Consider the following 27,952-nt stretch of genomic DNA (forward strand, 5'->3'; position numbering starts at 1 on the left):
AGATTGGATTTGAAAAAAGTAATCAACATAAACGGTTGTTTTGAGGGTGAAAGTTCAACCACAGGATTATGTCATCATGGTAACCATTTTTTTTACATAAACAAACCTTGTATAAAATATGTTTGAATTTGTATGTTTGAAACAACATGAGATTTTCAACGTTATATCCACTATCAGAAAAAAATAAGTTTGTGCAGCATCTCATACTGGAGAGTTATTGATCTACAGCTAGCCCTTTGGTCTCCCATCCAGGATTTTAGGCAAGCCAACCAAGCTTTGATATTTGTCATTGAATACTACACCTGTGCTATCCTGAGAATAATTATTGAGCGATCTCTACTGAATAACCAAATATATTCCCTATTGCTATTGAAGTCATTGCAATGGGTAGGTTTAACAGAGCAAATTCAATTTGTCATACAATATATCATCAACAATACTATTTAGGCCAATACAGCATTTGCAAAATCATCAACAGCTATTGGTTAAATCCAACCCAGGGTTTGGCTAAACCTTTGGTTGACTTCAAATGTAATCTACAACTTAATAATCAATATGTTGGATTCACATCTCCTTCTCAACCAAAGATCTATGTTAAAGAATAGGACTAGATCAAATCAAACTTTATTTAAAGTCCATTTAAAGTTGGATTTGATTTATTCTTTAACAATATTAAATTTTATATTTGTTTGAGATGAAGACATGAATCAAACATATCAATGATTAATTTGTAGACAAACTGGATATTCAATTGTGATTGGTTGTAAATGCAACCAAATATCAACACTTGAAGGAGATGTATCTTCTGATTGGATAGTTCCATCTGTGCCACTGACTTAGTCTGGCTTTAATTCCAGTTTGTCTACAAATTAATAATTGACATGTTGGATTCATGTCTCATTAATCTAGGTTAAAGAATAGGACAAAATCAAATCAAACTTTAAATGCACTTTAAATAAAGTTTGATCTGATTTTAGTATGTCACTAAAGTGACATGGACACATTTTGATTTGACTGTATTTGTCTTCTAATGTAATCACAGAAAGCATGTATGTGGAGATCTTTACATTTGCTATAATAATCTGCGCTGAATCTTGAACAGCATTGTTCACTTACACTATGTATTTTTAATGTAATCACAAATGCATTAGGTTGTGTTAATAGATGAAGCACAGATATTGTAAGTTGTTGTATAAATACGCAATAGGCCTTTCTGATACAAAGTATTCCATGAATGTTGTGCTTTTAAATGGTTGAAAGCATAGTGATAATACACTGAGAATTCAAACGTCTGGCTGTCTTTTTGAATGGGTGAATAAAAGGTTGAAATCTCATTGATCAACATCTCAACCCAATATAATCAAAATATCCATGTTGACATGACATGGTGTGCCCAATGGGACATCTCTGGTAGGAAAATGCGTATATTGTTTTTATGCGGATTTTAGAATATGAAAATCGCATGAAAATCTGTCACCTATTGGATGGAGACCTAGCTAGTGACTGCAATGGGTTTAGGCGAGGTAGCCAGAGAATGTGAATGGATTTTCATTAAAGGCTGGCCTGGTACAACTTGATCAACGTGTTCCGCTCCCTTGGTGTCAACTTTTACGCATTAAAATTGTCAGAGGGAATATGATGTTGCAAGCTATGGAATACTAAGGAGAGCTCAGTGTCCAATGGCATCTTAAAGAGTAGAATACCTTTTGAATATTAACTATTTTGATGTTCTGGGCAACCAATAGACCCTCGGAAAAGGCCGGGCATGCTAATGTCAAATTGACAGCTGCGGAATTGGAATCCAGCAACAGCATTGAGCCAGCAGGAGGAATGGGTTCGGTTCTGGCTACAATGTTGCGCAGCTGTAACCTAACGCTTGCTGTGGCTACTTCGAATATCATGAATATCAAAGACTGAAGTAACTTTGAAATTAAAGAATATATGCAGAACATTTAGCCGTACTTGGATACTAAATAGGAAGGAACGGCTGAAAAACGATCGAAGAAGAGTCAAAGAGCAAGGAGAACGATGTACGGAGCGTTTTCTTTCCCAATGACAGCGGAGCGCAGACGGAATAAGGAGCGCCTTGAGGCGAGTTTGGCCGGTATATGTGAGTTGGAGCTACTGAAACAGAGCCAGGAATGCCTAGTGCTCAGCGCCCTCTCCATCCGGGACTCTGTCCCAGGACGCCCGGCATGGGGCAACCTCCAGCCAACCCGGTCTTCTCCCGACACAGCCAACTGTGCGCTGGAGGACTTGAGTTATAGGCGCAAGCCGGTAAGACTTTCGTATTTTACTTAAAATTGCATATTAAATCGATAAAACATTTTCGTATCGATCTAATTCATAGTCTCTTGTTGGACATTTTTTTGGTATTAGTGCGTGGTTATGCTTTTCGTGCTCTTGGAATGAAATTGGCTCATAGCCTAGTGTATCTGTGCGGAATAACAGTACCATCACAAATGTTGACCCGACACCCACATACAGTGTGCTCAGAGCGCGCGTGACTATTTAAGGCAAAGTTGGTGTATTCTGCGCTTGTGTTTTTTTATTCCATTGTCTATTGACGCTGTTTCGAAAAATATGTTCACCTGGCTATATTTTCGATATCAGGTCTTGTTTTGAAAAGGTCGGACCGTGCCCACCATCATACTGTAGCATCGACCCTGAAGGTTGTTCATAGTTTCGGGGATAATCTTAGTGTCCACCATTGGTTGGGACACCTGTCAATTATTTATCTAGCCTACTCGGTACTAATCCTATGATGAACTATAATATCTCCATATTTTTTATTGTGTTTTGCAATTCGTATTTCTCTTTCTGATTATTATTTATTTAGGCCTATTGCATGTTATCTCCTGGCTGCTTTTTAAAGAGACATTGGCCGAATTCTATGAATTACCTAGGCTTAATTAGGTATGCCTAAAACACATGTTAAAATATTTTTATAAGTTAAGATATTTGTGCAGTCATTGCACAGGCAGTTGTTCATTGACCAAGCAATGTTGCCTGGCTACCCAGACTCCTTGCTCTGGAAATACACTGCCATGCCCATGGATATTAGTTTATTCTCAGCAATAAGTCTTGTTCTGACTAGCTTCCCTACCCTTCACCAAATGAGAACACATTCGGAGCCATCTGATTGGTCCAGAAACCGATGGGTTGGGCCAGAGCCAGAATACATGTAGGTAAAGTGGCCGTTTGAAAATTATCCTTGCTATCAAGGATCCTTGGGACATCCCTACCCCATTGAAGTTGAAATGTAAAATGGTAAGGGTTAAAGTTTCGAGTTTGGTTCTCTGTGGTTCAGTTGGTAGAGCATGGCACATACAACTCCAGGATCGTAGGTTTCGCGACCCACTGAGGCCACCAATATGGAAAGTGTATACATTCATGACTGTTAATCGTTTTGGATAATAGTGTCAGCTAAATAGCATATATTATAGGTAAGGGTTATAGTTAAGGTCAGGGTGAGGGTAGGGGTTAATGTTAGGGTTTAGGGTAGGGACTTCCCAAAGATTCCGGATAGCATTGGCCGTTAGAACATTCGTAATTAGCTTTGATACTCTGATTGGTTAGAGACGATCCAATCGCTGATGACTTTGTACAAGCCCCTCTTGCTCCTTGACACCATAAAAGTGTTGGGAAGATCAGCTCTTTTTACTGACTCTTGAAATTTTCGACTCGTTCAGTCAAAAGAATACATCTTTCGACTCATTTAGTTCATTTGAGTCAGTAATGCCCAGAGCACACAGGACACCCTACCGGCCAACGATGAACTGAAAACTCGAAAAACCGAAAGAGTCTACATGCCTCTCGTTCACATGTCCTTCACCATAGGGGGCTTATTGGAGCCGTCATTTGTGACGGAGACTTGTAAACGTGGGCTTTAAACTATTCACATTTGATTGCTAGTCATACAACAAATATACTTTTTTTTAGACATTAGAAACGAGTTCTGGTTGTGGCCGCAACCGGACTAGATTGTGAACGACTCTTGGCGGAGTGCATTGCTTGTCTGCCGTGAGGGTGATGAGCACAATATTGTCCGTGGACTTCCGCCACCCAAATGGTTCGTTCTCGAGTTCCAGTTTGTTGAGCAGAGGCCGTCTATGTTTTGGTTCTACAAAGCTGTGTCTATAATAACATTCAATATTCTATTGATTGCATTCATTCTTGCACCACGCGATCAACTATCAGTCTGTTTCTTCTCTCTGCTGCCGGCAGCATGATCTATTTTCCCATCGTGCAGGTGAAATGAACAACTTAAATGAAACGGGTCACTCAGAAAAACAAATCATGACTCTCGAATCAGTAAAAAGAGTAGTTAAAAAAGAACTAATCGTTCATGAACTGCACATCAATACATCACAAACGACTTCAATGGATTGCTGCGTTGCAAATGACAGAGCAGGGGAAGAATTTGCTGTGAGTTGTCAGACTACAAGGGCTGTACTTGATGCAAGTGTTGCTATCGCCTCATCATGGTCTTGGGTGGTCTCCATAAAGCATGGATTACAATAGCATTGGTAAACAAACAAGACAGGACAACGTGTGCAAATTTTGCATAAAGTATCATTTTCTCCATTGATTAAATTGGTGATATGGGGATAACCTGGACATGGCTTAGAAAATTTGCCATGGGCTACTAAAATAAGAACCATATATATATATATATATATATATATATATATATATATTACCCCCCTTTTTCTCCCCAACTTCGTGGAATCCAATTGTTAGTAGCTACTATTTTGTCTCATCGCTACAACTCCCGTACGGGCTCGGGAGAGACAAAGGTCGAAAGTCATGCGCCCTCCGAGACACAACCCAACCAAGCCGCACTGCTTCTTAACACAGCGCACATCCAACCAGGAAGCCAGCCACACCAATGTGTCGGAGGAAACACCGTGCACCTGGCGACCTTGGTTAGCGTCCACTGCGCCCAGCCCGCCACAGGAGTCGCTGGTGCACGATATCCCTACCGGCCCCTCCCTAACCCGGACGACGCTAGGCCAATTGTGCGTCGCCCCACGGACCTCCTGGTCGCGGCCGGTTAGGGTGCAGCTAGCGCTGCGGTGCCCTTAAATTAACCACTGCGCCACCCAGGAGGCCCCTGAACCATATATTTTATGTTAATTACAATTTACTTGCCCCGGCAGTGAACTATCTCGCTGCCTATAAATAGCATCTTAAAAATTGCCTCCAGCATCAAGCGAGAAATTGTATGTGAATGTAATCTAAATGGTTTCCTTGCCTTTTAGCTTTCCATCTAATATAGACTGAAAAACGACACGCATGACTTGCACACAAACCCTATATAGAGGTCACTTTAAATCTCTGTCTCTCTCTGTCGCTTCGGGCCACTGTGTGAAGAATAGCCACAGATTAACTGGAATATTGATAGGCCATTGCTCTTGTGTTGTTCATTTTGCATCGTTCGTGCCCCGGGTGGTCGAGGTTTGCGCGTTTTAGACCATTCCATTGGTCCACATAGTGAGTCATGCAAAACAAACTCACTCAATGATCACCTTGTGAGCAATTTGGTTCGGCGCTAATGCTTGAAATATTTTTGAAGGATTGTCTTTGTGGGTTTTAAACAATAAATCCTTCAAAATGTTCATTATGTGGACTATCCAGTATGACTATCTGATGATTTTATATGACTATTTCTACATAAAAGAAAGATATTGGGCCATGCCGTTTCGGGGCCCAGATTAAGCCTAATCCTAAAAAGCATGTTCACTGGAGATTCTCAATTTTAAGTCATTTTTGTCCAATGCTTAATCAGCGCAGCACAAGTTATTCCTGGCCCACAATATATGCACCAAGCAAAAGATCGGCAATCACTATTTCTCCAAATGCTTTCCTACATGTTACAAATCCATCATTGGGAGCAGATCTCCAATGGAGGAGCTATTCATTAAGTTACGTATAGGTCAATCAATAGGAAATAAGGATTTTGCCATCTGACCTCCTCCCCACATAAAGGGCTGTGCATCCCAAATGGCACCTTATTCGCTATATAGTGCACTAATTATGACCAGAACATATGGGGCTCTGGTCAAAAGTAGAATGTAAGGCATAGGGTGTTATTTGGGACACATCCAAGCTGACCCATTGCAGATAGCCTGCTCTTAGACCAGACCTCACATCTGCCTGATTCATAACCAAACAGTGCTTGATTCTCCTTCTGTAGTGTGATAAAGATAAGGCAATAACCAGGGCCAGGTGTAAGGGACTGCTGTGTGTTTGTTTGTGGGACTGTGTGTGTGGGCATGTGTCTGTGTGTGTCACAGGAGAAAGTTGAGTGTGTGTGAGGAAGATGCTGCCATGTGGTTAAGGTTGGAGGTGTGTGTGTGTGCGTGCCATGTGCGTATGAGTTTGTGTGTGTGTGTGCGTGTGTATTTGTGCGTGAGCAGACCCTCCAGGTTTATTCCTGAGGCAGTGGTGCTGACAGCCATCTTAAAACAGACAACAGCTGGGAAATCACATATGGTCCCCATTTCAGAGGAAAAGTGTGTGTTTGTGTGTGTGCTTAAAAGAGAAAACGGATGAATGTGTTTGTGTGTGTATATGGAGGACAGATTGGAGGACAGATTGTGTGTATTGTGTTTGTGATATCTAATCAGTGCTGCTATGTGATATCAATGTATGTGTGGGAATGTTATTCAAATAATATGTTTTGTGTGTGTGTGTGTGTGTGTGTGTGTGTGTGTGTGTGTGTGGGCGCACGCGTGTGTGAATGTGCATGTGTTTGTCCTCCCATTAGCAGGCTGTACTGTAAGCCCCCCCATGGAGCCTCTTGCAGCTGTGTGGCCATGTGTCACCGGAGCTTCTCATATTGTGACACTCACACTCTACTCTAATGTTTAATGTGTGTGTGTGTGGGTGGGTGTGTGTGTTTGCGTAGCCTGTGTGTGTTTTGTGTGTGTTTCATGCCTAGCTGTGTTGGGTAAACATTGTGGAGTGTCAGGCGAGTGTGTGTACAGAATCAAAGCAGTAGAGCGAGAGAGAGAGAGAAGGGGGGTTGTTGTCACTTCTCTCTTGTTGTGGGGTCTCTAGACACACTCTGGGGTGAAGTTTCCCCTAGGTACACATCTAGGATCAGATTCCCCTCCCCTCCCCAATCCTAAACATAACCATTAGTGTCTATGGACAACTTCACCCTACTCCCTCTACACATAGTTCCAGGGATGAGGGGAGTGGGTAGAAGCTCCAAACCACTGACGTAGGGTCAGATCTTTTTCCATTCCCCTAATGGTTTGTATAAGGGAGTAATCTGATCCCAGATCTATGGCTAATGACAACCTTGACCTCAAACCCTCCACCATCTCCAACCTCCTGAAAAGAACCCCCATGTTGGCTTGAGGTGAAAATATGTGCAACACAATTATGGATCTCCTCTATCACCACCACCACCACCCCCCAGCTCCACGGAGGCCGACTACCAACCTCAGTACCCAGCTTCAGGGCTCCCTGCTTGGCTTCGCTGAGCAGCAGGCTGCCTTCCCTCCCCTACTGGGAGTTGGAGGATAAAGCAGGGGCATAATTAGCCGTACTCAGTGCTGAGAGAAGCTATTAGCGGTTGTTAGCAGTGAGCCGCGATGCAGGCTGTTAATAATTGATGGGAACAAAAGGTTTAATTGCACAGGAATCCTGCCTGAAGAAAGACATAAGTGGAAGCCGGGATGAGGACTGTGTGTAGACTCGAATGGAGCATGCTTGTGGGTGTATTGTAGCTGGGTAGAAAGGGATAGGAAGTTGTAATGTATTGTAGTGCTTGCTGGTGTCTGTCTGTTAGGGTGAGTGTTTTTTGGGGGGAGTGTGAAAGGGAGAAAAAGGGATAGGAGAGGGCTGAATAATTGATTAAGGGAGATGGAGATGCTTGTGGAGATTGATTTAGTGTTGCTCTAAGGGGATTGCTGTGTGACTTGCCTTCAATCTCTCTCACTCAGTCGCTCCTCCGAACTCTCTCTTTCTCTCCTTCTTTCTCTCAATTCAATTTCAATTTAAGGGGCTTTATTGGCATGGGAAACATATCTCCTTTTTTCTCTCCTGTCCTTTTCCCCTCATTTTCTTTTTCTCTTTTTCTCTCCCTCTCTATCCCACTTATGGAGAAGGCACCTCACTTTGTTGCCGTGACAACGCTAGGGGTGTTACGTCATTGGGTTTACCTAACAAGCTTAAGCCTGTGTCCCAAATGGCATCCTATTCCCTTTATAGTGCACTACTTTTGACGAGGGCCTATGGGGAATATGGTGCCATTTGGGATGCACAGTTAGAGTTGATTTTACTTTGGGTGCTTCCAGCAGGCCCTTTGGGGGCCCCCGTCATCAGCAAACACAAACACACCACTGTGATTTGACCTGTCAGAGGGCCCTGCACAAAGGCAGCGTGGCCTCCCGCGTACTCACACACACTACACTGCTCCACACCGCACCACACCACAGCACACTGCACAGTGTGGGGGCTTCTGTTTGAGCTGGATGGTTTTGTGCCCTCCAGTGTGGTCTGTATGCACGTGTGTGTGATTGAGCGAGAGTGTGTGAATGCGGGTGTGTGCACACTATTGAACAACTCACAAAGCAAAAAAGTCTATACAGTTAAGCACAATGTGACTTCATTCAGCTGCACCACTCTGGAAACTCTGTGTGCACGTCCCCAATGGTACCATATTCCCTATATAGTCCACTCCTTTTGACCAGGGCCCATAGTAACCCAGCAATATAATACTTTATTAAAAGATAAACCCACTCCAAAACGATATTTTGGTATTTTGTTAGTCCACACACTGTTGATACAATTCCAAAATGTTTTGATTGTCAGCAGTCAAGTTTTCAAGATATTTTATAGTCAAGAAGCAATGTGAAGCAACTTGCCACATCATCAAGATGATGCCGAACTAGAGGAAATATGGGAAGGTTCGAGGCCCGCATGAGAGGTACTAGGAGTTAGGCTAGACTCCCAGAACTTGCAGGGAGAATGCATCTAGATGTAATCACTTTTTAAAGATGGCTTGAATCATTTAGACTAGGGAGATGAAATGTGTGTGAGGTAGGGGAGGGGGAGAGAAAGACGCTTTACTGTAACTCAAGGCAATTGCTGTTTATTAATATGTTTTAGATTATGAGCCTTTTCAGCGTTAATAATGATGGTATTGGGAAACAAAGGTTCTAACGCTGAATTTAGCTTTAAGATTATTTTGGGAAACCGGTCCCAAAGCTACTTACAGGCGCAATTAGGGTTAAGTGCTTTGCTCAAGGGCACATTGACCGATTTTTCGCACAGTCGGCTAAGGGATTTGAACCAGCGACTTTTCAGTTATTAAACTAACGCTCTTAACCGCAAGACTACCACAGCCTTGTGCGTGTGGGGTGCGTGCGTGCGAGAATTGCCTGAGTTAATGTCATGCATGCGCTGGATAAAAGGACCTGTGTGTGGGTTTAGGAGCAACTCAAGTGAGACCGCATCGGTTCAATAGGCACTTGCTTCCTTTATACACACATACACCTCACAGCCTCTATGTGTAATCCCTAAGATCAAACCTCTGTAAACCCTATACAGGTCAAACTACAAAGGCTCTGGTCCTACGTATATCCTCGGATTAACACTCCAAGTGCACCAGTCAACTCCACTTACAATCCATTTAGTTCACATGGAGAACAGGGAAGTGTTCCCCTGCTCTAGCAGGCTTTTGTTCCAGCCCAGAACTATCTGTCGTAGTACTAAATCAAATCAAATTGTACTTGTCACATGTGCCAAATACAACAGGTACCTTACTGTGAAATGCTAACTTACGAGCCCCTAACTGACAGAGCAGTTTAAAAAAATACGGATAAGAGATAAAAGTAACAAGTAATTAAAGAGGAGCAGTAAAATATACAATATATACAGGGGGGTGCCGGTACATAGTCAATGTGGAGGGGCACCGGTTAGTTGAGGTAGTATGTAAATGTAGGTAGAGTTAATTAAAGTGACTATGCTTAGATGACAACAGAGAGTGGCAGAGGTGTGGAGAGGGGAGGGGGGCAATGTGAATAGTCTGGGTAGCCATTTGACTAGATGTTCAGGAGTCTTATGGCTTGGGGGTAAAAGCTGTTTAGAAGCCTCTTGGACCTAGACATGGTGCTCCGGTACCGCTTGCTGTGTGGTAGCAGAGAGAGCAGTCTATAACTAGGGTGGCTGGAGTCTTTGACAATTTTCAGGGCCTTCCTCTGACACCGCCTGGTATAGAGGTCCTGGATGGCAGGAAGCTTGGCCCCAGCAATGTATTGTGGAGTGCAATAGAGACTTCATCATCTGTGGATCTGTTGGGGCATATGCAAATTGGAGTGGGTCTAGGGTTTCTGGGATGATGGTGTTGATGTGAGCCATGACCAGCCTTTCAAAGCACTTCATGGCTACAAACATGAGTGCTACGGGTCGGTAGTCATTTAGGCAGGTTACCTTAGTGTTCTTGGTCACAGGGACTATGATGGTCTGCTTAAAACATGCTGGTATTATAGACTCGGATAGAGAGAGGTTGAAAATGTCAGTGAAGACACTTGCTAGTTGGTCAGCGCATGCTCTCAGTACACGTCCTGGTAATCCGTCTGGCCCTGCGGCCTTGTGAATGTTGACCTGTCTAAAGGTCTTACTCACATCGGCTGCGGAGAGTGTGATCACACAGTCTTCCGGTACAGCTGGTGCTCTCATACCATGTTTCAGTGTTATTTGCCTCGAAGCTAGCATAGAAGTAGTTTAGCTCATCCGGTAGGCTCGTGTCACTGGGCAGCTCTCGGGTGTGCTTCCCTTTGTAGTCTGTAATGGTTTGCAGGCCCTTCCACATCTGACAAGCATCAGAGCCGGTGTAGTACTTAAAAAAATATATATATTTCACCTTTATTTAACCAGGTAGGCAAGTTGAGAACAAGTTCTCATTTACAATTGCGACCTGGCCAAGATAAAGCAAAGCAGTTCGACACATACAATGACACAGAGTTACACATGGAGTAAAACAAACATACAGTCAATAATACAGTATAAACAAGTCTATATACGATGTGAGCAAATGAGGTGAGATAAGGGAGGTAAAGGCAAAAAAAGGCCATGGTGGCAAAGTAAATACAATATAGCAAGTAAAACACTGGAATGGTAGATTTTCAGTGGAAGAATGTGCAAAGTAGAAATAAAAATAATGGGGTGCAAAGGAGCAAAATAAATAAATGAATAAAATAAATACAGTAGGGAAAGAGGTAGTTGTTTGGGCTAAATTATAGGTGGGCTATGTACAGGTGCAGTAATCTGTGAGCTGCTCTGACAGTTGGTGCTTAAAGCTAGTGAGGGAGATAAGTGTTTCCAGTTTCAGAGATTTTTGTAGTTCGTTCCAGTCATTGGCTGCAGAGATCTGGAAGGAGAGGCGGCCAAAGAAATAATTGGTTTTGGGGGTGACCAGAGAGATATACCTGCTGGAGTGCGTGCTACAGGTGACCAGCGAGCTGAGATAAGGGGGGACTTTACCTAGCAGGGTCTTGTAGATGACATGGAGCCAATGGGTTTGGCGACGAGTATGAAGCGAGGGCCAGCCAACGAGAGTGTACAGGTCGCAATGGTGGGTAGTATATGGGGCTTTGGTGACAAAACGGATTGCACTGTGATAGACTGCATCCAATTTGTTGAGTAGGGTATTGGAGGCTATTTTGTAAATGACATCGCCGAAGTCGAGGATTGGTAGGATGGTCAGTTTTACAAGGGTATGTTTGGCAGCATGAGTGAAGGATGCTTTGTTGCGAAATAGGAAGCCAATTCTAGATTTAACTTTGGATTGGAGATGTTTGATGTGGGTCTGGAAGGAGAGTTTACAGTCTAACCAGACACCTAGGTATTTGTAGCTGTCCACGTATTCTAAGTCAGAGCCGTCCAGAGTAGTGATGTTGGACAGGCAGGCAGGTGCAGGCAGCGATCGGTTGAAGAGCATGCATTTAGTTTTACTTGTATTTAAGAGCAATTGGAGGCCACGGAAGCAGCGTTGTATGGCATTGAAGCTTGCCTGGAGGGTTGTTAACACAGTGTCCAAAGTACGACTCAATCTAAGTCCTGTATTGATGCTTTGCCTGTTTGATGGTTCGTCGGAGGGCATAGCGGGATTTCTTATAAGCTTCCGGGCTAGAGACCCTCTCCTTGAAAGTGGCCGCTCTAGCCTTTAGCTCAGTGCGGATGCTGCCTCTAATCCATGGTTTCTGGTTGGGGTATGTACGTATGGTCACTGTGGGGACGGCGTCATTGATGCACTTATTGATGAAGTCAATGACAGATATGGTGTATTGGAGTCTGTGCTAGCAAACAGTCCTGTAGCTTAGCATCTGCTTCATCTGACCACTTTTTTATTGATCTAGTCACTGGTGCTTCCTGCTTTAATTTTTGATTGTAAGCAGGAATCAGGAGGATGGAATTATGGTCAGATTTGCCAAATGGAGGGCAAGTGAGAGCTTTGTATGCATCTCTGTGTGTTGAGTATAGGTGGTCCAGAGTTATTTTCCCTCTGGTTGCACATTTAACATGTTGATAGAAATGAGGTAAAATTGATTTAAGTTTCCCTGCATTTAAGTCACCGGCTACTCGGAGCACCACCTGTGGGTGAGCGTTTTCTTTTTTTGCTTATGGCGGAATACAGCTCATTCAATACTTTCTTGGTGCCAGCCACGACTCTGTGAAGCATAAGATGTTACAGTTTTTAATGTCCCGTTGGTAGTTTAATCTTCCCAAGACCTCATCCATTTTATTGTCCAAAGATTGCATGTTTGCGAGCAGAATTGAGGGGTGTGGGGGTTTATTCGATCGCCTCCTACTCCTCAGAAGGCAGCCCGCCCTCCGGCCTCTCTTTCTCCGCCGCCTCTTCACGCAGATCACTGGGGTCGGGGCCTGTTCCCGAGGGAGTTGTATGTCCTCCGCCTCGGTCTCGTCGAAGTCGTGAAAAAAGAAAAAGGATTCCGCTAGTCTGTGGTGAGTAATCGCAGTCCTCATGTCCAGAAGTTATTATCGGTTATAAGTGACGGTAGTTGCAACATTATGCACAAAAATAGTACAAAGTTAAGTTACAAACAACGCAGATAAACAAACAAAAAAACACAATCGGTTGGGGGCATGTAAAACATCTGCCTTCTGCTCCAGCGTCATTATTACCCTGATAACTCTTGTGTTCATCAATCACCCACTCTAACATCTTTACCCTCCCACTTATTTTCCCTCCTCCTCCTCCTCCTCCACTTCAGCAGTTAGAGTTCCTCTGAGCACAAAACCTGACTCAGTCTTACCAGAGAGAGAAATGGTGGAGGGGGTAGTGAGAGACTGACATCCCAGGGTGGTATGTTTACATCCCTTGTTCCCCCCCTCTTCCCTGAGGTTGTTGGACCACCCCTGCCCCTGACTGGAGTGGCGGGGCCTGCTCCTTGTCCGATGAATCGCTCCACTGTGGAACCCTGGAGGGAAGAGAGGAAGGGGGAAAGGACAGGCCACTAGGGTTATAGGAAGGGGGTGACAGTTTTGGAGCTGACATTTTGTCAGAGTGATTGACACATGGATTTAACAGAAAAAAAACGAATTTGTGATGAAAAGATACATCTCTCTATTTAATGCTGTCTTGATCTCTCTCTCTTTCAATTGAATTCAAAAAACCTTATTGATTTAGAAAGTTAGAGCACTTACATTGTCAAAGCAAACATAAAACAAGGATGGTTGGGTAAGACAGGATGATATTTCTCTCTTCTCTCTCTTATCTGTTTCTCCTTCTCTCTATTTACATCTCTCTCCTCTCTCTCTCTCTCCCCAACTCTTCCTCTCTTCCTCCATTTCAGCCTCTACCCTTTCCTCTTGCCCTTCTTTCCAGTAAGTTCCAAATGTTTAGCTGGATGGATCAGCATGCCTGTGTTTTCACCCCACAGCTCCCCTGCTTTCATATGGTACTTTTTACTGGGTGAGAAATACTTGATTCAAACAGGGATGCCCAGTTCGTTCTTAGCTGCACTGTGGAAACCTTCCCCACTTCATCAGATGTTTGGCTCCCCTGGCGAGTCTAACAGCTGTGTGTGTGTGTCGTGTGTGTTGGGTTGTAAAATGTGTGCAAGTGTGGGTTTGCATTTGACATGTACAATGTGTGCAGGTGTGTGTTGTCAGTGTCAGCTTGTATGCCCACATACACCTGACATCAGCATAATTCCCCCTCTCTTTCTCCTCTGTATAAAATATGGCACATTATCTCTGCCATATTACCCAGCAGGCTTTTCTGCCTTCTCAGCTGGTGGAATCATGCCGATGTTATGAGCCAGCAGTGTGTTTGTGTGTGTGTGTGTGTGTGTGTGTGTGATTCAGCAGTGATTTAAAACCTTGCTCCCACTATCTCCTCTCGGACATTCCTAGAAAAAGTAAGTCATCTCCCAATGCTGAATTTGTATTTTTATCCCTCACCTGAACCAACAAGATGTGTATAAGCTGTCTTTCAGAACAATCCTAATGGTCGAAAAGCGATATATTAACTGATTAGAACAAGTTGAGTGCTAGAAATCAGCTCTTTACTGTTCAATGTGTATATGGAAACTTTTAGATTTGGTCTCAGATCATGGTAAGCATGTAAGGTTGGAGAAATCATCTTACTCTGTACACATATAGGGTTGAGTTGTGTCCCTCATTTGCCCTCTCTCCCTCTATCTACCCCCTCTCTCTTTTTCTCTCTTTCTCCCTCGCTTCCCTGCTATGAGCATTTCGGTAAATGGACGCTCGATTGGTTGATTGATTATGCAATTTATTTATTGATTGAGTAAGAGATGCTCAAGGTTTGCCCCCTATAATGCTTCACTAAGAGATTTGAGAGTGGTTGTCTTGTATTTTACTCCCCCCTCTCTCCCTCTCCATCTTCTCTCTCTCTCTGGTTCTCCTTCTGTTTGTAATATATTCTGTACTGCTGTGCCGCTCATGGGGCGAAGGCTGAGGCCTGTTGTTTTGACAGTTTTAACCTCCTCCAAAGCCGATGCTGTTCCCATCCTTCACCAACCATTTGTTTGAGAGATTTGGCAGAGGCTTTGTGTGTGTGTGTGTGCCCGTGTGTGAGTGCATGCGCAACCGTGTATGTATATCCTTGTATCTCAGTGTATATCTGCCTGTGGGGGGAATGACGTGTTACTATTCCACTGTTTTGTTCATTAAAAAATATATTGTCACATAGGTGCAGTGAAATGTTGTTTTACAGGGTCAGCCATAGTAGTACAGCACCCCTGGAGCAAATTATGGTTAGGTGCCTTGCTCAAGGGCCCATCAACAGATCTTTTCACCTTGTCGGCTCGGGTATTCAAACCAGCTACCTTTCGGTTACTGGCCCAACACTCTATCCGCTAGGCTACCTGTCGCGTGTTGTATTAGCAGTCATCAAATGTGAAGGTTGTTAGCGATCTGGCATTGTCTCTGGCTTTGTTTCTGACCCTGGGAGATGAGACTGTGTGTGTAGAACATCCAAATACAGTCTCTAACCCTGATTCTATTTCTCTCTTTGTGTTCCAGAGCAGTCTACAGTGTAGTCCTTGGGGTCTGATGGCATCTCTGGAGCAGCAGGTTGGAGAGCTGAGGGTTAATACAGCGGATAATGCAGTGGAGTCCCCGACTGACATGGTGGACAATCGGCCCCGCTCAGGTAACATAACACTACACAAATTGGACCCTTGAGTATGGTTGCAAAATTCCCAGGTTTTCCAGATATCACGGTTTCAAGATTCCTGGAACAGGGAATAAGCAGGAAATCTGGGAATCCTCCAACTGGGATTTCTGGAAAACCTGTGATGGTAAAGTTACCAGAATTTTGCAAACTTTTCCGTAAGCCATTTGTTCAATCTATCATCTTTCTGCTAAACAAAACATAGCCATTGTCGGTAGTATGACAGAAAGTGTAAATTATGTGATCTACTATGTGTAACGGGGGTGGTTGCGTGATGAGTATCCTTACCCAAGACCAGAAGACGTGTGTTAGCTCCTATAAGCTAAACTACAGGACTGTTTTGCTATCACAGACTGGAACATGTTCCAGGATTCTTCCGATGGCATTGAGGAGTACACCACATCAGTCACTGGCTTTAAGTGCATCAATAAGTGCATCGAGAACGTTGTCCCCACAGTGACTGTACGTACGTACCCAAACCAGAAGCCATGGATTACAGGCAACATTCACACTGAGCTAAAGGGCAGAGCTTCCACTTTCAAGAGCTTCCACTCACTGTTTGCATCACTGCCTGGTACGGCAATTGCTCGGCCTCCGACCGCAAGGCACTACAGAGGGTAGTGTGTACGGCCCAATAGATCACTGGGGCTAAGCCGCCTTCCATCCAGGAACTCTACACCAGGCGGTTTCAGAGGAAGGCCCTAAAATTTTTCAAAGACCCCAGTCATAGACTTTTCTCTCTACTACCGCATGGCAAGCGGTACCGGAGTGCCAAGTCTAGGACAAAAAGGCTTCTCAACAGTTTTTACCCCCAAGCCATAAGACTCCTGAACAGGTATCAAATGGCTACCCCTCTTTACACTGCTGCTACTCTCTGTTTATCATATATGCACAGTCACTTTAACTATACATTCATGTACATATGTACATACTTCCTCAATTGGCTATCTACATTGTGTCCCGCCACCCGCCACACACCAACCCCTCTTTTACGCTACTGCTACTCTCTGTTCATCATATATGCATAGTCACTTTAACCATATCTACATGTACATACTACCCCAATCAGCCTGACTAACCAGTGTATGTAGCCTTGCTACTTTTATAGCCTCGCTACTGTATATAGCCTGTCTTTTTACTGTTGTTTTATTTCTTTACCTACCTATTGTTCACCTAATACCTTTTTTGCACTATTGGTTAGAGCCTGTAAGTAAGCATTTCACTGTAAGGTCTACACCTGTTGTATTCGGCGCACGTGACAAATAAACTTTGATTTGATTTGATAAGCTAATGCCTAGTCTTTAGCTCAGTGGGCTAACACAGTCTTGTAGTGAGCAGGACACCCAGCTTCCAACCCAGTCTGTCACATATGCATGGTAGTGAGTGAGTAAGTAAGTCAAGGTACTAGCCACACATAGCGGGGATAGGCCTAACCATGAGCCTGCTCTAGTTCCAACCCTCCATGCTCTAGTTCCATCTGAGCACGTCACCATCTGATGCTGAGGCAGAGAGAGAGATTACCAAGGCCCATCTAGTTTCTGTCCTCGGCTCAGAGGCTGACATCATTATATGAGGGGGTTTGGTAGCCTGGCAGCAACAAAAGCAGGCAGACACGTCTGCTCTATTTTAGAATGGTAACTTAAATTACCCCACAGTGGGCCTATTACTGCTCCATATAGCTATCTCACCCCTATCTCACCTCTAACTCACCTCACTCTTACTGTATAGTACTGTATATTTCACAATAGTCCTTTTGGAACAGTGGCGGTCGGTGTCGTTTAAGATGAGGGAGGACGATAATAATTGTTCTGACCATGGCCTTATTTCTATTACAGCATATTGGTTGATTGTCATTCATATTCCATTCACCCAGCTCAATATAACATTGATTGGTTTTAGCTACTACATGAAACTCAAATTTTCTATTTACCCATCCTGAGGGTACTACAACCTAGCCTATGAATGACATGTTGCAACTTAGGTGCACAGGTAGCGAGAAATTTGAGTAATCAAGGTGACAGACAGTGAGTGACACATTCAATACCGCCTTGCACACTCTTGCCTGCATCTAGCTGATCTAGGGTGTGATAATTCGTAAAAAGTTTCAAACTAGAGTTTCTATTGGACAAATTCAGGTATGTTTATCCCCGTTTCGTTCTGCTTCCGTGTAAGAACGTTTTAACAGAATCGGCGGGTATGAATACACCCATGATCAAACGCAAACACAATTCACTGTCACAGTGGCCACATACACACATCATGATCACTTTGATCATTGTAGCTATAATCCTTCTCGCATTTATGCGCTCTCCTCTCATCTTTTCCCTGGCTTGGACTTCAATGCACAACACATCAACTGTCTGTAACCAGGTGAAAAACCTTTCCAAGCCAAACCTTCATATCATAACCACTAACTGCTACACAGCCTACATCATTATCACCATTATTAGCTAAAGTCATAGTCAACATAGCTACTCGTAGTAAACCCGCTACAATCATGCAGTACAGTCAGTAAGCAGTGTTAGCAGTTACATGGGTGAGCCGCGGGTGGCAATAAATTAAGAAAACCAAAAGCTTACCTTAACTTGGAAGAGTTCCAGTGTTGGATAGCCATAGCCAGCTAGCTAGCATCCCTCTCTGTTTGAGACGGGTGTTTGAGTAGGCTAAACTAGCTAGCTGTATTCGCTAGCTAAGTGAAAGTGAAAAAAAACATATCTCTCTCTCCCTCTCTCTTTTGAAGAAATTAATTTGTTTGAAATTGTTCAACTGTTGTCTTTTTCTCTCTTTGAGTCAGCTATTCACCACATTTTATGCACTGCGGTGCTAGCTAACTGTAGCTTATGCTTTCAGAACTAGATTCATTCTCTTATCCTTTGATTGGGTGTACACCATAATCAGTTCATGCTGCAAGAGCTCTGATAGGTTGGAGGACGTCATACATAGTTACTGTGTAAGTCTATGGAACTGCGTGAGAACTATGAGCCTCCTAGGTTTTGTATTGAAGTCAATGTACCCAGAGGATGACGGAAACTAGCTGTCCTCCGGCTACACCATGGTGCTACCCTACAGAATGCTGCTGAGGCTACTGTAGACCTTCATTGCAAAACAATGTGTTTTAATCTATTATTTGGTGATGTGAGTGTATTTAGTATAGTTTTATCTATAAAGGATCACTTTTTAAATATTTCACTATTTTTATTTTTATGAAATTCACTGAGGACGATGGTTATCCCCTTCTAACGGTCAAGCAGAACGGGCCAATCAGACTATTGGTCACATCTCCTCGAGGGCGCACCCATCTACAGGGTCCGTAGAATTTTGGACATGCGTCCTCGGGGCCGTGGTCACCAGTACCTCGTAGATTGGGAGGGGTACGGTCCTGAGGAGAGGAGTTGGGTTCCCTCTCGGGACGTGCTGGACCGTGCGCTGATCGAGGATTTCCTCCGTTGCCGCCAGGTTTCCTCCTCGAGTGCGCCAGGAGGCGCTCGGTGAGTGGGGGGGTACTGTCATGTACTGTCATGTTGTGTCTTGTCTCTGTCCTTTCCCTTCACCCTGTCTCCCTCTGCTGGTCGTTGTTAGGACCCCCTCTTTCCCCCAGCTGTGCCTTGTCTCCTCCTAACCACCTCGTCACCCCTTTTATTTCTGATTAGTCCCCTATATCTCTCTCTGTTTTTGTTCCTGTCCTTGTCGGATTCTTGTTTGTTGTGTTTCATGCCTGAACCAGACTGTCGTCATGTTTGCTGTAACCTTGTCTTGTCCTGTCGGAATCTGCCGGTCCGTCTGAGCCTACCTATGTTTGGTAATTAAAGAAGCTCTGTTTAAGTTAATTCGCTTTTGGGTCCTCATTCACGCACCGTAACACATACATAGTTAGAAGCCTCCACTGATATTGAGGGACTGTCTAGGGCTGCGCTGCTTGTGTTCTTTGTGAATCAAAGCAGGAAACAGTTCCAAAGCCCACATTAAGTTGATAAATGCATTCAGTTTTCCGAGGGAGCATTTTTGCTGAGAGTTTAAAATGACTTGGCTTGAAGAGCTGAAAGCCGTCCAACGAAAATGTACTTTCAGCTCCAGCTGAAGATGCCAGGAGTATAAAATCCACGGCTAATATTGGGTCAATTACCTCAAAGTATGCACAGCCGGCTGGCGATTTTGAAGATTGAGGATGGCACATTGAAAAACACTTTGAGAAGCCTTGAGAGTTTAAAAAAGGAAACATTGAGAGGCATCAAATGCCTTGAGGAATGCGTAAATGACTAACCTGCCGTTCACTTTCAACATGGAAAAACTTTGGGATATAAGGCCGCAGTATATCTGCTAACAGTCCTGTCTTCATAACTGAATGTTCAACAGCTATAGTCACACACAAATAAATGCTGTGTAAGTCTTTTGAGTGGGGTTACTCTTTTGATCCAGACCTGACTACCAGCTCAAATCTCTGTTGTCGTTATTTCTAGGACCCAAATCTGAATCTTGAAAGACAATAATAAACAAAAAAGGAAAGGCTCACTAAAAAGATTACAATTCAATCTATAGAGAGGCCAATATAAGAGGGACCCACCCACCTACAGCTGACAAAGTTTCAAAAGTGGTAGATACAATTGAAAATGGCAGGTTATTTCTTTTCAAATACAATAACTGTAGAAGCAACCATCCACAGGAACTACAGACTGTTGCACTTGCATACCAGTACTCCCAAATCGTCATTTGGCTGAGACGTGACTGGTATTGGCCCTGTGTGGCTCAGTTGGTAAGAGCATGGAGGTAGCAAAGTTAAGGTTGTGTTGGTTAATTTCCCTCAGGGACCTCATACACATATGAAAAATGCATGCGTTCACTGTACTGTAAGTCGCTTCAGATAAAAACATTTGTTAAATTGTATACATGTGTTTGCAGGATTCTATGAGCTGAGTGAGCACCTGTCTCCTATGGGTCTGTCTGATTCCTATGGGTTTAGAGAGCCCTCCCCCAGCACTGCCCGAGCCATCCGCATGGTCTACGCAAACAACAGGCCCAAATCAGCCGGTAAGGGACGTCACACGCACACACACACACACACCAGTGGAGGCTACTGAGGGGAGGACGGCTCATAATAATGGCTGGAATGGAGCAAATGGAATAGCATCAAACACATGTTTGATATAGTTGATACTGTTCCGCGTCTGCCATTACCACAAGCCCGTCCTCCCCAATTAAAGTGGCACCAACCTCCTGTGACAAACAAATGCAAATGCAGTACAATCAATATAGACTACAGGCATACCTAAGCGAAGAATTCAATGGATTTTATTAGTGTTTTTTATTCAGTTTCAATAACGTCACAATTGCTCAGCAAATGCATTTACCCAGATATAGAGCAATATCCATTTATATTCTTGGGCATCTGTTTGATTAGGTCAGACCGCATAGTTACTAAATGTATATTAGTCCACATAGACAGTACAAGATGGCAACAATGATGCCAACAATGATGCCAAGCTGGCACTAAGTCCCCGACAGAGCAGCGGCCAGCAGAAGCACATTAGAGCCAGACGCCATCAGACTCAATCAGCCCTCTCAAATAGCCCAGACTATAACGAGTTCTGGACGCGCGGCAAAACAAACACAAACCCATTTCTTTGGGTTGCATTAAAGCGAAGGACCTATACTAATGGATTCTCTTCTACTTGAGTTCCCCTCCGTAATTGGCTTCTAGCTATTAGATTAGGAAGATGTGCTCCTAAAGGTACACATGTTTAAGTTGTATAGTATTGCATTGTACTTTTATTTTCTGGACAATGCACTCCAATATCAAAGTTTGGCAGATGTTTTGTCAAGAAACCAGGCATGGGATGTGGACATATCTGTATCTTGGTATGAGACTACTTTTGAGGTCTGAACAAACTTTGGTTCAGGAGTGTAATGCCCATTTAAAATCAGCATCCCACGTGGCATCCTATTTCCAATATAGTACATTAAACAGGGAATAGGGTACTATTTGGGACACAATGTTTTGTATAAGGGACTTGTAAAAAAAAAAGGGGACATCTTGTGCCCAGTGACATAGATAAATGAGGGGACTGGTTGTGCTGGTGGAGGGGTGAAAGGAGAGTCTGCTTGTTCTGGCTTTGATGTGTAATTGCATCAGTGGACTGTCCTGCCGTGATTATGTAGAGGCCTTGATTATAGTCATGGGATTTAGACATGGCTGCCGTGTGCATACTCAGTCGGAGGGAGAAAACAGAAAGAGAAAAAGACCCACTGTACCATGTTAGAGACACACACACACACACACACACACACACACACACACACACACACACACACACACACACACACACACACACACACACACACACACACACACACACGCGCACGCACGCACACACGCACACGCACACGCACACACACATTCACAATGCCAGACATAAATCAGGATACAGGAGACAGTAATATGTTAAAGTGCAGGTTAGTTGGTCTGGCCTTGACTGTGGCTAGCTGATGTTACTTAAAGGAATGCTTCCCAGTGGGAAACAGGCAGACAAGCTTAGGGAAGACAGAGGTTGTGTCCCAAAATGGCACCCAATACCCTTTTATAGTGCATTACTTTAGTTTGACATAGAGTTGAGTAGAGCCCCGGTGTCCTACCTCAGCTGTTTATTCTATCTGTGTGTAAGGAGGATTCAACAGAACACTGTGTCTGCGCTGCTACGGGCTCTGTTGAAAAGTAGTGCACTCATTAAGTGATAATGCCCTAGAAGCCGTGGTTAGGAGGATATATTGGCACGGGTGTTGTTAGACCCGGGATGAAGTCGAGGCCATTTTATACAACAGTATACCAACATATTAAAATAATGATTGACATATTTTCATTAAAAACTTGATTTTGATTAATTTATTCATGGTATTTTCTTCCTTCCATGAAACATAGTCACCAACACAATTTAGGGTTGCTACCCAAGGCGGCTGGTCATTTTGGTTCGATTGGCATTGCTGCCAGCCAAGCCATCTGGTTGTTCATTCTATTGGCATCGTTGCCAGCCAAGCCGACTGCTCATTAGTTCTATGCGTTCTATGCCAAGCTAGCCTAGGCCCTAGCTATCTAAGCTAAATGGCTGTAGCAGATATTTAAAAAATACTTTCATTAAAAAGACAAATTAAAAAAAACTTTCATTTGAACTGATTTTACTCAATGAAACAATACCGTCACGTTGTTATCCCCGCAGCTGAGCGAGCTAGCTAGTTAATGTATGTTACTATGACAACCAGACCAACTTGTTGTTTGTCTTGTCCGTACACTTCCTATGATGAGGTGGAAATCAAAATGTTAACAATGTTGCAAAGGTCAGAGAGGCAGTCAGCAAGGTTTATGCACATTTCCGCTGTTGAATAACAAATGTTAGGCTTAAAGAAATGGGAAATAATGTCCAGATGCTTTTACATTTTTTTAATTATTTTTTTACAGTGGATGAGCTCATAGGACAGTAGATTGCGCAGTGAGATGGAACAGTAAATCGGCATTTCACCATCACAGCCGGTGGTAGTTGTGAAATAGACACTGTCTGGAATGCGGTTTTAACCCATCAGCATCCAGGATTAGACCCACCCGTACAGGATTAGACCCATACATGCGATAAAGAGATCAGTCAAACACGACCACAACAATGGAAATGCCATGGAAATGTGTGGGGGAAAAAAATCCCGATTCTCATCATTTTCCCCCCACCAACATTAACCAACATTAAGGCTATTGTTTATATGTGTATTTCACCAATCAACTGCATTACAGTTACAAACGACTTTGACTACCAACACCAATTTATGTATGCTAGCTATGCTACCAGCTTATTCGAACAGGAGTTAGCATAGCAGTCACTTCTTCTAAGCCTGAAAAGGTTATTCTAAATGTTAGGCAGCGAAAACAGCCAAATATCATATCCAAATCGGAGAGAGTTACCACATGGAGGACCTGCTACTATTCATCAATCATGACTGATTTGACTGATATCCATATTTGTTGAATGTGCGCCAATCCGGTGTCCTTCTTCTATACCCCACGGTCTGCGTTCCATTGACCTCTTTACCGCATCTATGGGGTGCCTTTTAGAACACAGCCTGTCTTCTGTCTGTAACCGTTGGCCACAATAAGCAGTGTCCGGTGTTTCTGCAGCTGTGTGTATTGTACTCACAGCTAGGGCTACGTCCATGGTCCCTGGTGTATGTTTGCTCATTCACATTAGTGGGTTTGTTTACCTACTTCCCACAACCTACCCTGTTTTTTTTTTAAAGGTTCCAAAAAGGTTATTCAGCAGTCCACATAGGAGAACCCTTTTTTTGGTTCCAGGTAGAACCCTTTTTGGTTCTAGGGAGATCACAATTGACCGGTTGGTAACGACTATGAGGACACTCGAAGAACCCTTTTAGGTTCTTGATAGCACCTTATTTCTCTGGAGAGTGTAAATTGAATTTAATTAAATACATTTTCTTAATCCCACGTGGGGAAATTGGATTTGTCACCAGCAAGACACATACAGCAACAACATACACATGCATACATTGGATACACATAGACAGAGCACTGATGGCTGGTGAAACAAGCACAACCCATGACATCCTTGTATTATTGTATTAGTCCCTTGGCTTAGCCAGCACCCGTGTTTTGCAAATAGTGACACATTTGGTCAAATTCATCTGGGATAAGGGTTAGAGTTGTGGTTAGATAAGATAAGATAAGGGTTAGGTCTCAGTTGTGGTTAGAAACATTTGTTTACCTGCAGGGTTACAATAACATTTTAGGGGGTTTAGGTGGATCAGGTGACAAAGCTGTTTTTTTTTTTTTTTACAGATGCTCTCGTTCCTTTCCATAGTGCGCCAACAACCATTGATTTGTGCGTTTTTGACAGTGATTACAAAAATCACGCTTTAGACGCAGCCTTAGCCTATGTCTGTGGGGTTCTCTCTATTGCTGTGTCACAATCCCAAATCTTTTTGTGTCTGATTATAACCGTGTTACTGGTTCTGTTTTCCAGGGGAATTCTTCGGGGCCAATCGGGACAGACAGCCAGAATCCGGGTCCCGCCCCACAGTCCCCCGCTCGTTCTCAGCCCCCTACCCCACCCTGGAGGGCATCGCCGAAGGGGCTAGTGAAGGGGAGGGGGAAGACGAGGCCTGGCCCTGGGACACTAGCAAGGGGCCTGGAGGAGTGCTGGAGCTGGGGGGAGATATGGTGGAGGGGGAGCCCACGGAGGAGGACTACCGCCAGGCCCAGCGTGTGGAGACCTACATCCTGGGTTTGATCCAGCGCCGTGCCCTGCCCCTCCGGCCCTGCAAGCCCCGCACCAGCCTGGGTCTGCACGAGGCCCGCACCGCCATCACCGTGGCCCGCCAAAGCAGCGTTTGCCGCAAGGAACCCGATCCTCGGCCAGCCACTGACTCCATCCCTGACCATCACTCCCACTCCAATCCCCACCACGCCACTGCTGCGGTTTCCCCCAGCAGTTACGAGCGTCCCCCTCCATCCTGGGCCTGCCGCAGCCTGGACCAGGAGCCTTTTGCAGTCATGGCCCTGGTCCCTGAGGACCCCCCTCATCACCACCACCAGCACCCCCACCCCCACTACCCCCAATCCAGGCAGACCCCCCTGGCCAACACCTGCTCTGCCTCCCTGGACTACCCCTGCGGTGAAGCTCCATCCCAGGAACCTAGCAGCAGTGAGCCCGACTCACCCCAGCAATTCCACAATGGCTACCCGGCCCTGCCCCCATCACGCTCGCCTCCCCCGCCAGACGAGCAGTTGGTCAACGCCCAGTATATCCCTGCCCAACCATTCCGGGCCACCACCACCAGGGCCTCTGCACACTCCCACAAGGGGCCCAAACCCAGCCGGGGCACCTATTATCCAGAGAGAGGCTCCCAACAGCAGCCGGCCCCACAGCAGCTGCAGCAGGCCAAGTCTAGAGCCGCTGCCAAGAAGTGTCGCTTTAGTGAAGAGAGGGAGAGGGAAAGGGAGAAGGAGAGAGAGAAAGAAAGAGACAGGGAGAGCGAGAGGGACAGGGAGCGAGAGATGGAGCGGCCGGGAGGCTCCAAGAAGCCAGGAAGACGGGCCTGCAGGTCCCAGTCAGAGAACAGTCTCAATGGGCAGAGAGGGGTCCCTGAACGCAAGTACAACACGGTGGAGAGAGACGGGGGAGGGTCAGGGAGCAGCCGCGGGAGCCAGTCCAAGGGGAAGAGGCCCCAGCCGGGCAGCGCCGGCTACCGCCGCTGGCGCTCCACCCTGGATCTCAGCCAGGACGAAGCCGAGCAGCCTCCACAGCCAACCCCAATGCCCCCAGCCGACCATGGCTCCAGGCGCATCCGCAAACCCAGGCCCCCACCTTACACCTATGTCAACCCCCTGCCCCATCATCATCCCCACCACCCCCATCTGGAGTACCTGGACCGGGATCGTACGTACCTGTGTCGGCCTGAGGAGGGCTACACGCACCCGGGGCAGGGTGAGTCTGAGTCGAGTCTGAGTGAAGCCGACACGCCAGCTTCCAGCTCGCTGTCCAGCGATTCAGACGAGAGCGGCGGTCTGGTGTGGCCCCAGCAGCTGCCCCCTCAGCTCTCCTCCCCCACGCTGCCCTCCGCCCCGGCTGGGGCCCCCCTGCAGCCCAAAGCCTTCGTCAAGATCAAGGCCTCACATGCGCTCAAAAAGAAGATCCTGCGCTTCCGCACGGGCTCCCTCAAAATCATGACCACCGTTTAGAGCGCTACCCTGCACCAGTGTGGAGAATCAGCAGTGGGGATTAAGACACTTTAGTGACTCTCGCTATACATGGTTTCCTTTAAGGAGTAGCACTGTCATTTTTGGAGAGCAGCGGATATATAAGACAGCAAACATAACTCAGTGCACTGCCTAACTGTACATGCATACATAGATTCTTTAGCTTTCAGTGCAGCCTTCACAGGCCTCAGATCTGCCAACAACTCTCCTGTACACAGAGCTGAGCCTGAGCTCTAAACTCTGATCTCTGATCAGTGCAGCTTTTTGCTGTTGCCTGAGCCCAGCCATTTGAGGTCTGAGATAATATGATTTGTGGCTTGATTTGGTGCTAGTGGTCATTTGAGTGACTGAAGTGGACACAAAACTGGGATCCAGAGATTAAGCACCCCCATCCCCCCCTTCTAAAAAGACCTTGCACCCTTTCCAAAAAATACCCCTTTCCCTCCCGACTAACAGAGAGTACTGTGAACATGATATGAGCCCTGTGATGTGACCTGTGTCTCAGCATCAACGTGTCTGTAGCCTAGGTTGCATTCCAGGCTGACTACATGGCAGACATTGCATTGCATCAACCAATGGATACATGCCATGTCATCAACTGCATAATGCAGTCAGGCATCAGATTGCTAAATCATAACATATGGTTAGCTGATATGTTTACACACCTACAGTATCCAGGTGTTGTGAGATCAGGCACATGTCTGCAATGTAGCCTGGAAAGTGGCCCTCCTCTGCACATGCTCACCTGTGTGGTGTGGCGGACACACTCCTGTATTTATGAATGTAGTCTGTAAATAAAATGAGCTGGGACCATGGAACCTTTAGGGACCACAGCGGTCTTGTCTCTCGACCATCCGCAGTCAATGTGTGTTTTATTACATTTACATTTACATTTTACCAACTGGGCAAAAACTGGTTGAATCAATGATGTTTCCATGCCATTTCAACCCCAAAAATCTATGTGATGACGTTGAATCAACGTGGAAAACTGATTGGAATTGCAAAAAGTCATCAACTTAAAGGCATTTTAACTTTTAACCTAAATCCAATGGCATGGTGTAATGTTTTGTTGAATTCACGTTAGTTGAAAACTCAAAACTAGACGTTGAACTGATGTCAGTGTCAAGTTGGTAGTCATTTAGCGGACACTCTTATCCAAAGAGATTTCTAATTAGTGCATTCATCTTAAAATTAAGATACCTAGGGGGTGGGAGGTGCCATGGGATTTATTTAAAGAGCAACTTTTTTTCTACTGTAAAAATGTAGCAAAAGTGTTATACCTGAGTATGTCACAACGTCAATGGAGGTTGGGTTTATTTCAATCTTGCCCACATGCCAACAGCTGGCAGCATACAAGGAATCATCCATTTGGAGTGAAGCTGTATGCAAATTGTAGAAATATTGAAAGCAGTTAATGAGAAAAACGAATAGGTGTGCAACCTGAACATATTGTCTCATTTACATTGTGTATTTTATTGAAGGCCCCTAACTAGCCCCTGAGATAGGCTATCCAAAGTCAAACCAAT

The 27,952-nt window shown here is 44.8% G+C and overlaps 1 protein-coding gene across 1 annotated transcript; it reads left to right on the forward strand.

Moving 5' to 3' along the window:
• Window positions 1-1,913: 1,913 nt before the first annotated feature.
• On the forward strand, window positions 1,914-27,281 carry LOC139422067 (dapper homolog 3-like). Its single transcript, XM_071173213.1, has 4 exons — window positions 1,914-2,277; window positions 15,532-15,661; window positions 20,579-20,707; window positions 24,691-27,281. The coding sequence occupies exons 1-4, from the start codon at window positions 2,029-2,031 to the stop codon at window positions 26,406-26,408; spliced, it is 2,226 nt and encodes a 741-aa protein (XP_071029314.1). The 5' UTR covers window positions 1,914-2,028; the 3' UTR covers window positions 26,409-27,281.
• The last annotated feature ends 671 nt before the right edge of the window (window positions 27,282-27,952 follow it).

Source organism: Oncorhynchus clarkii, chromosome 12 (assembly GCF_045791955.1).
Source record: "Oncorhynchus clarkii lewisi isolate Uvic-CL-2024 chromosome 12, UVic_Ocla_1.0, whole genome shotgun sequence".
Taxonomy (NCBI): Eukaryota; Metazoa; Chordata; class Actinopteri; order Salmoniformes; family Salmonidae; genus Oncorhynchus; species Oncorhynchus clarkii.

Coding starts and splice junctions, on each gene's coding strand:
- LOC139422067 (XM_071173213.1), top strand. CDS start 2,029: ATGTACGGAGCGTTTTCTTTCCCAATGACAGCGGAGCGCAGACGGAAT. Junction 2,278..15,531: donor TGAGTTATAGGCGCAAGCCG/GTAAGACTTTCG, acceptor TTTGTGTTCCAG/AGCAGTCTACAGTGTAGTCC. Junction 15,662..20,578: donor GGACAATCGGCCCCGCTCAG/GTAACATAACAC, acceptor ATGTGTTTGCAG/GATTCTATGAGCTGAGTGAG.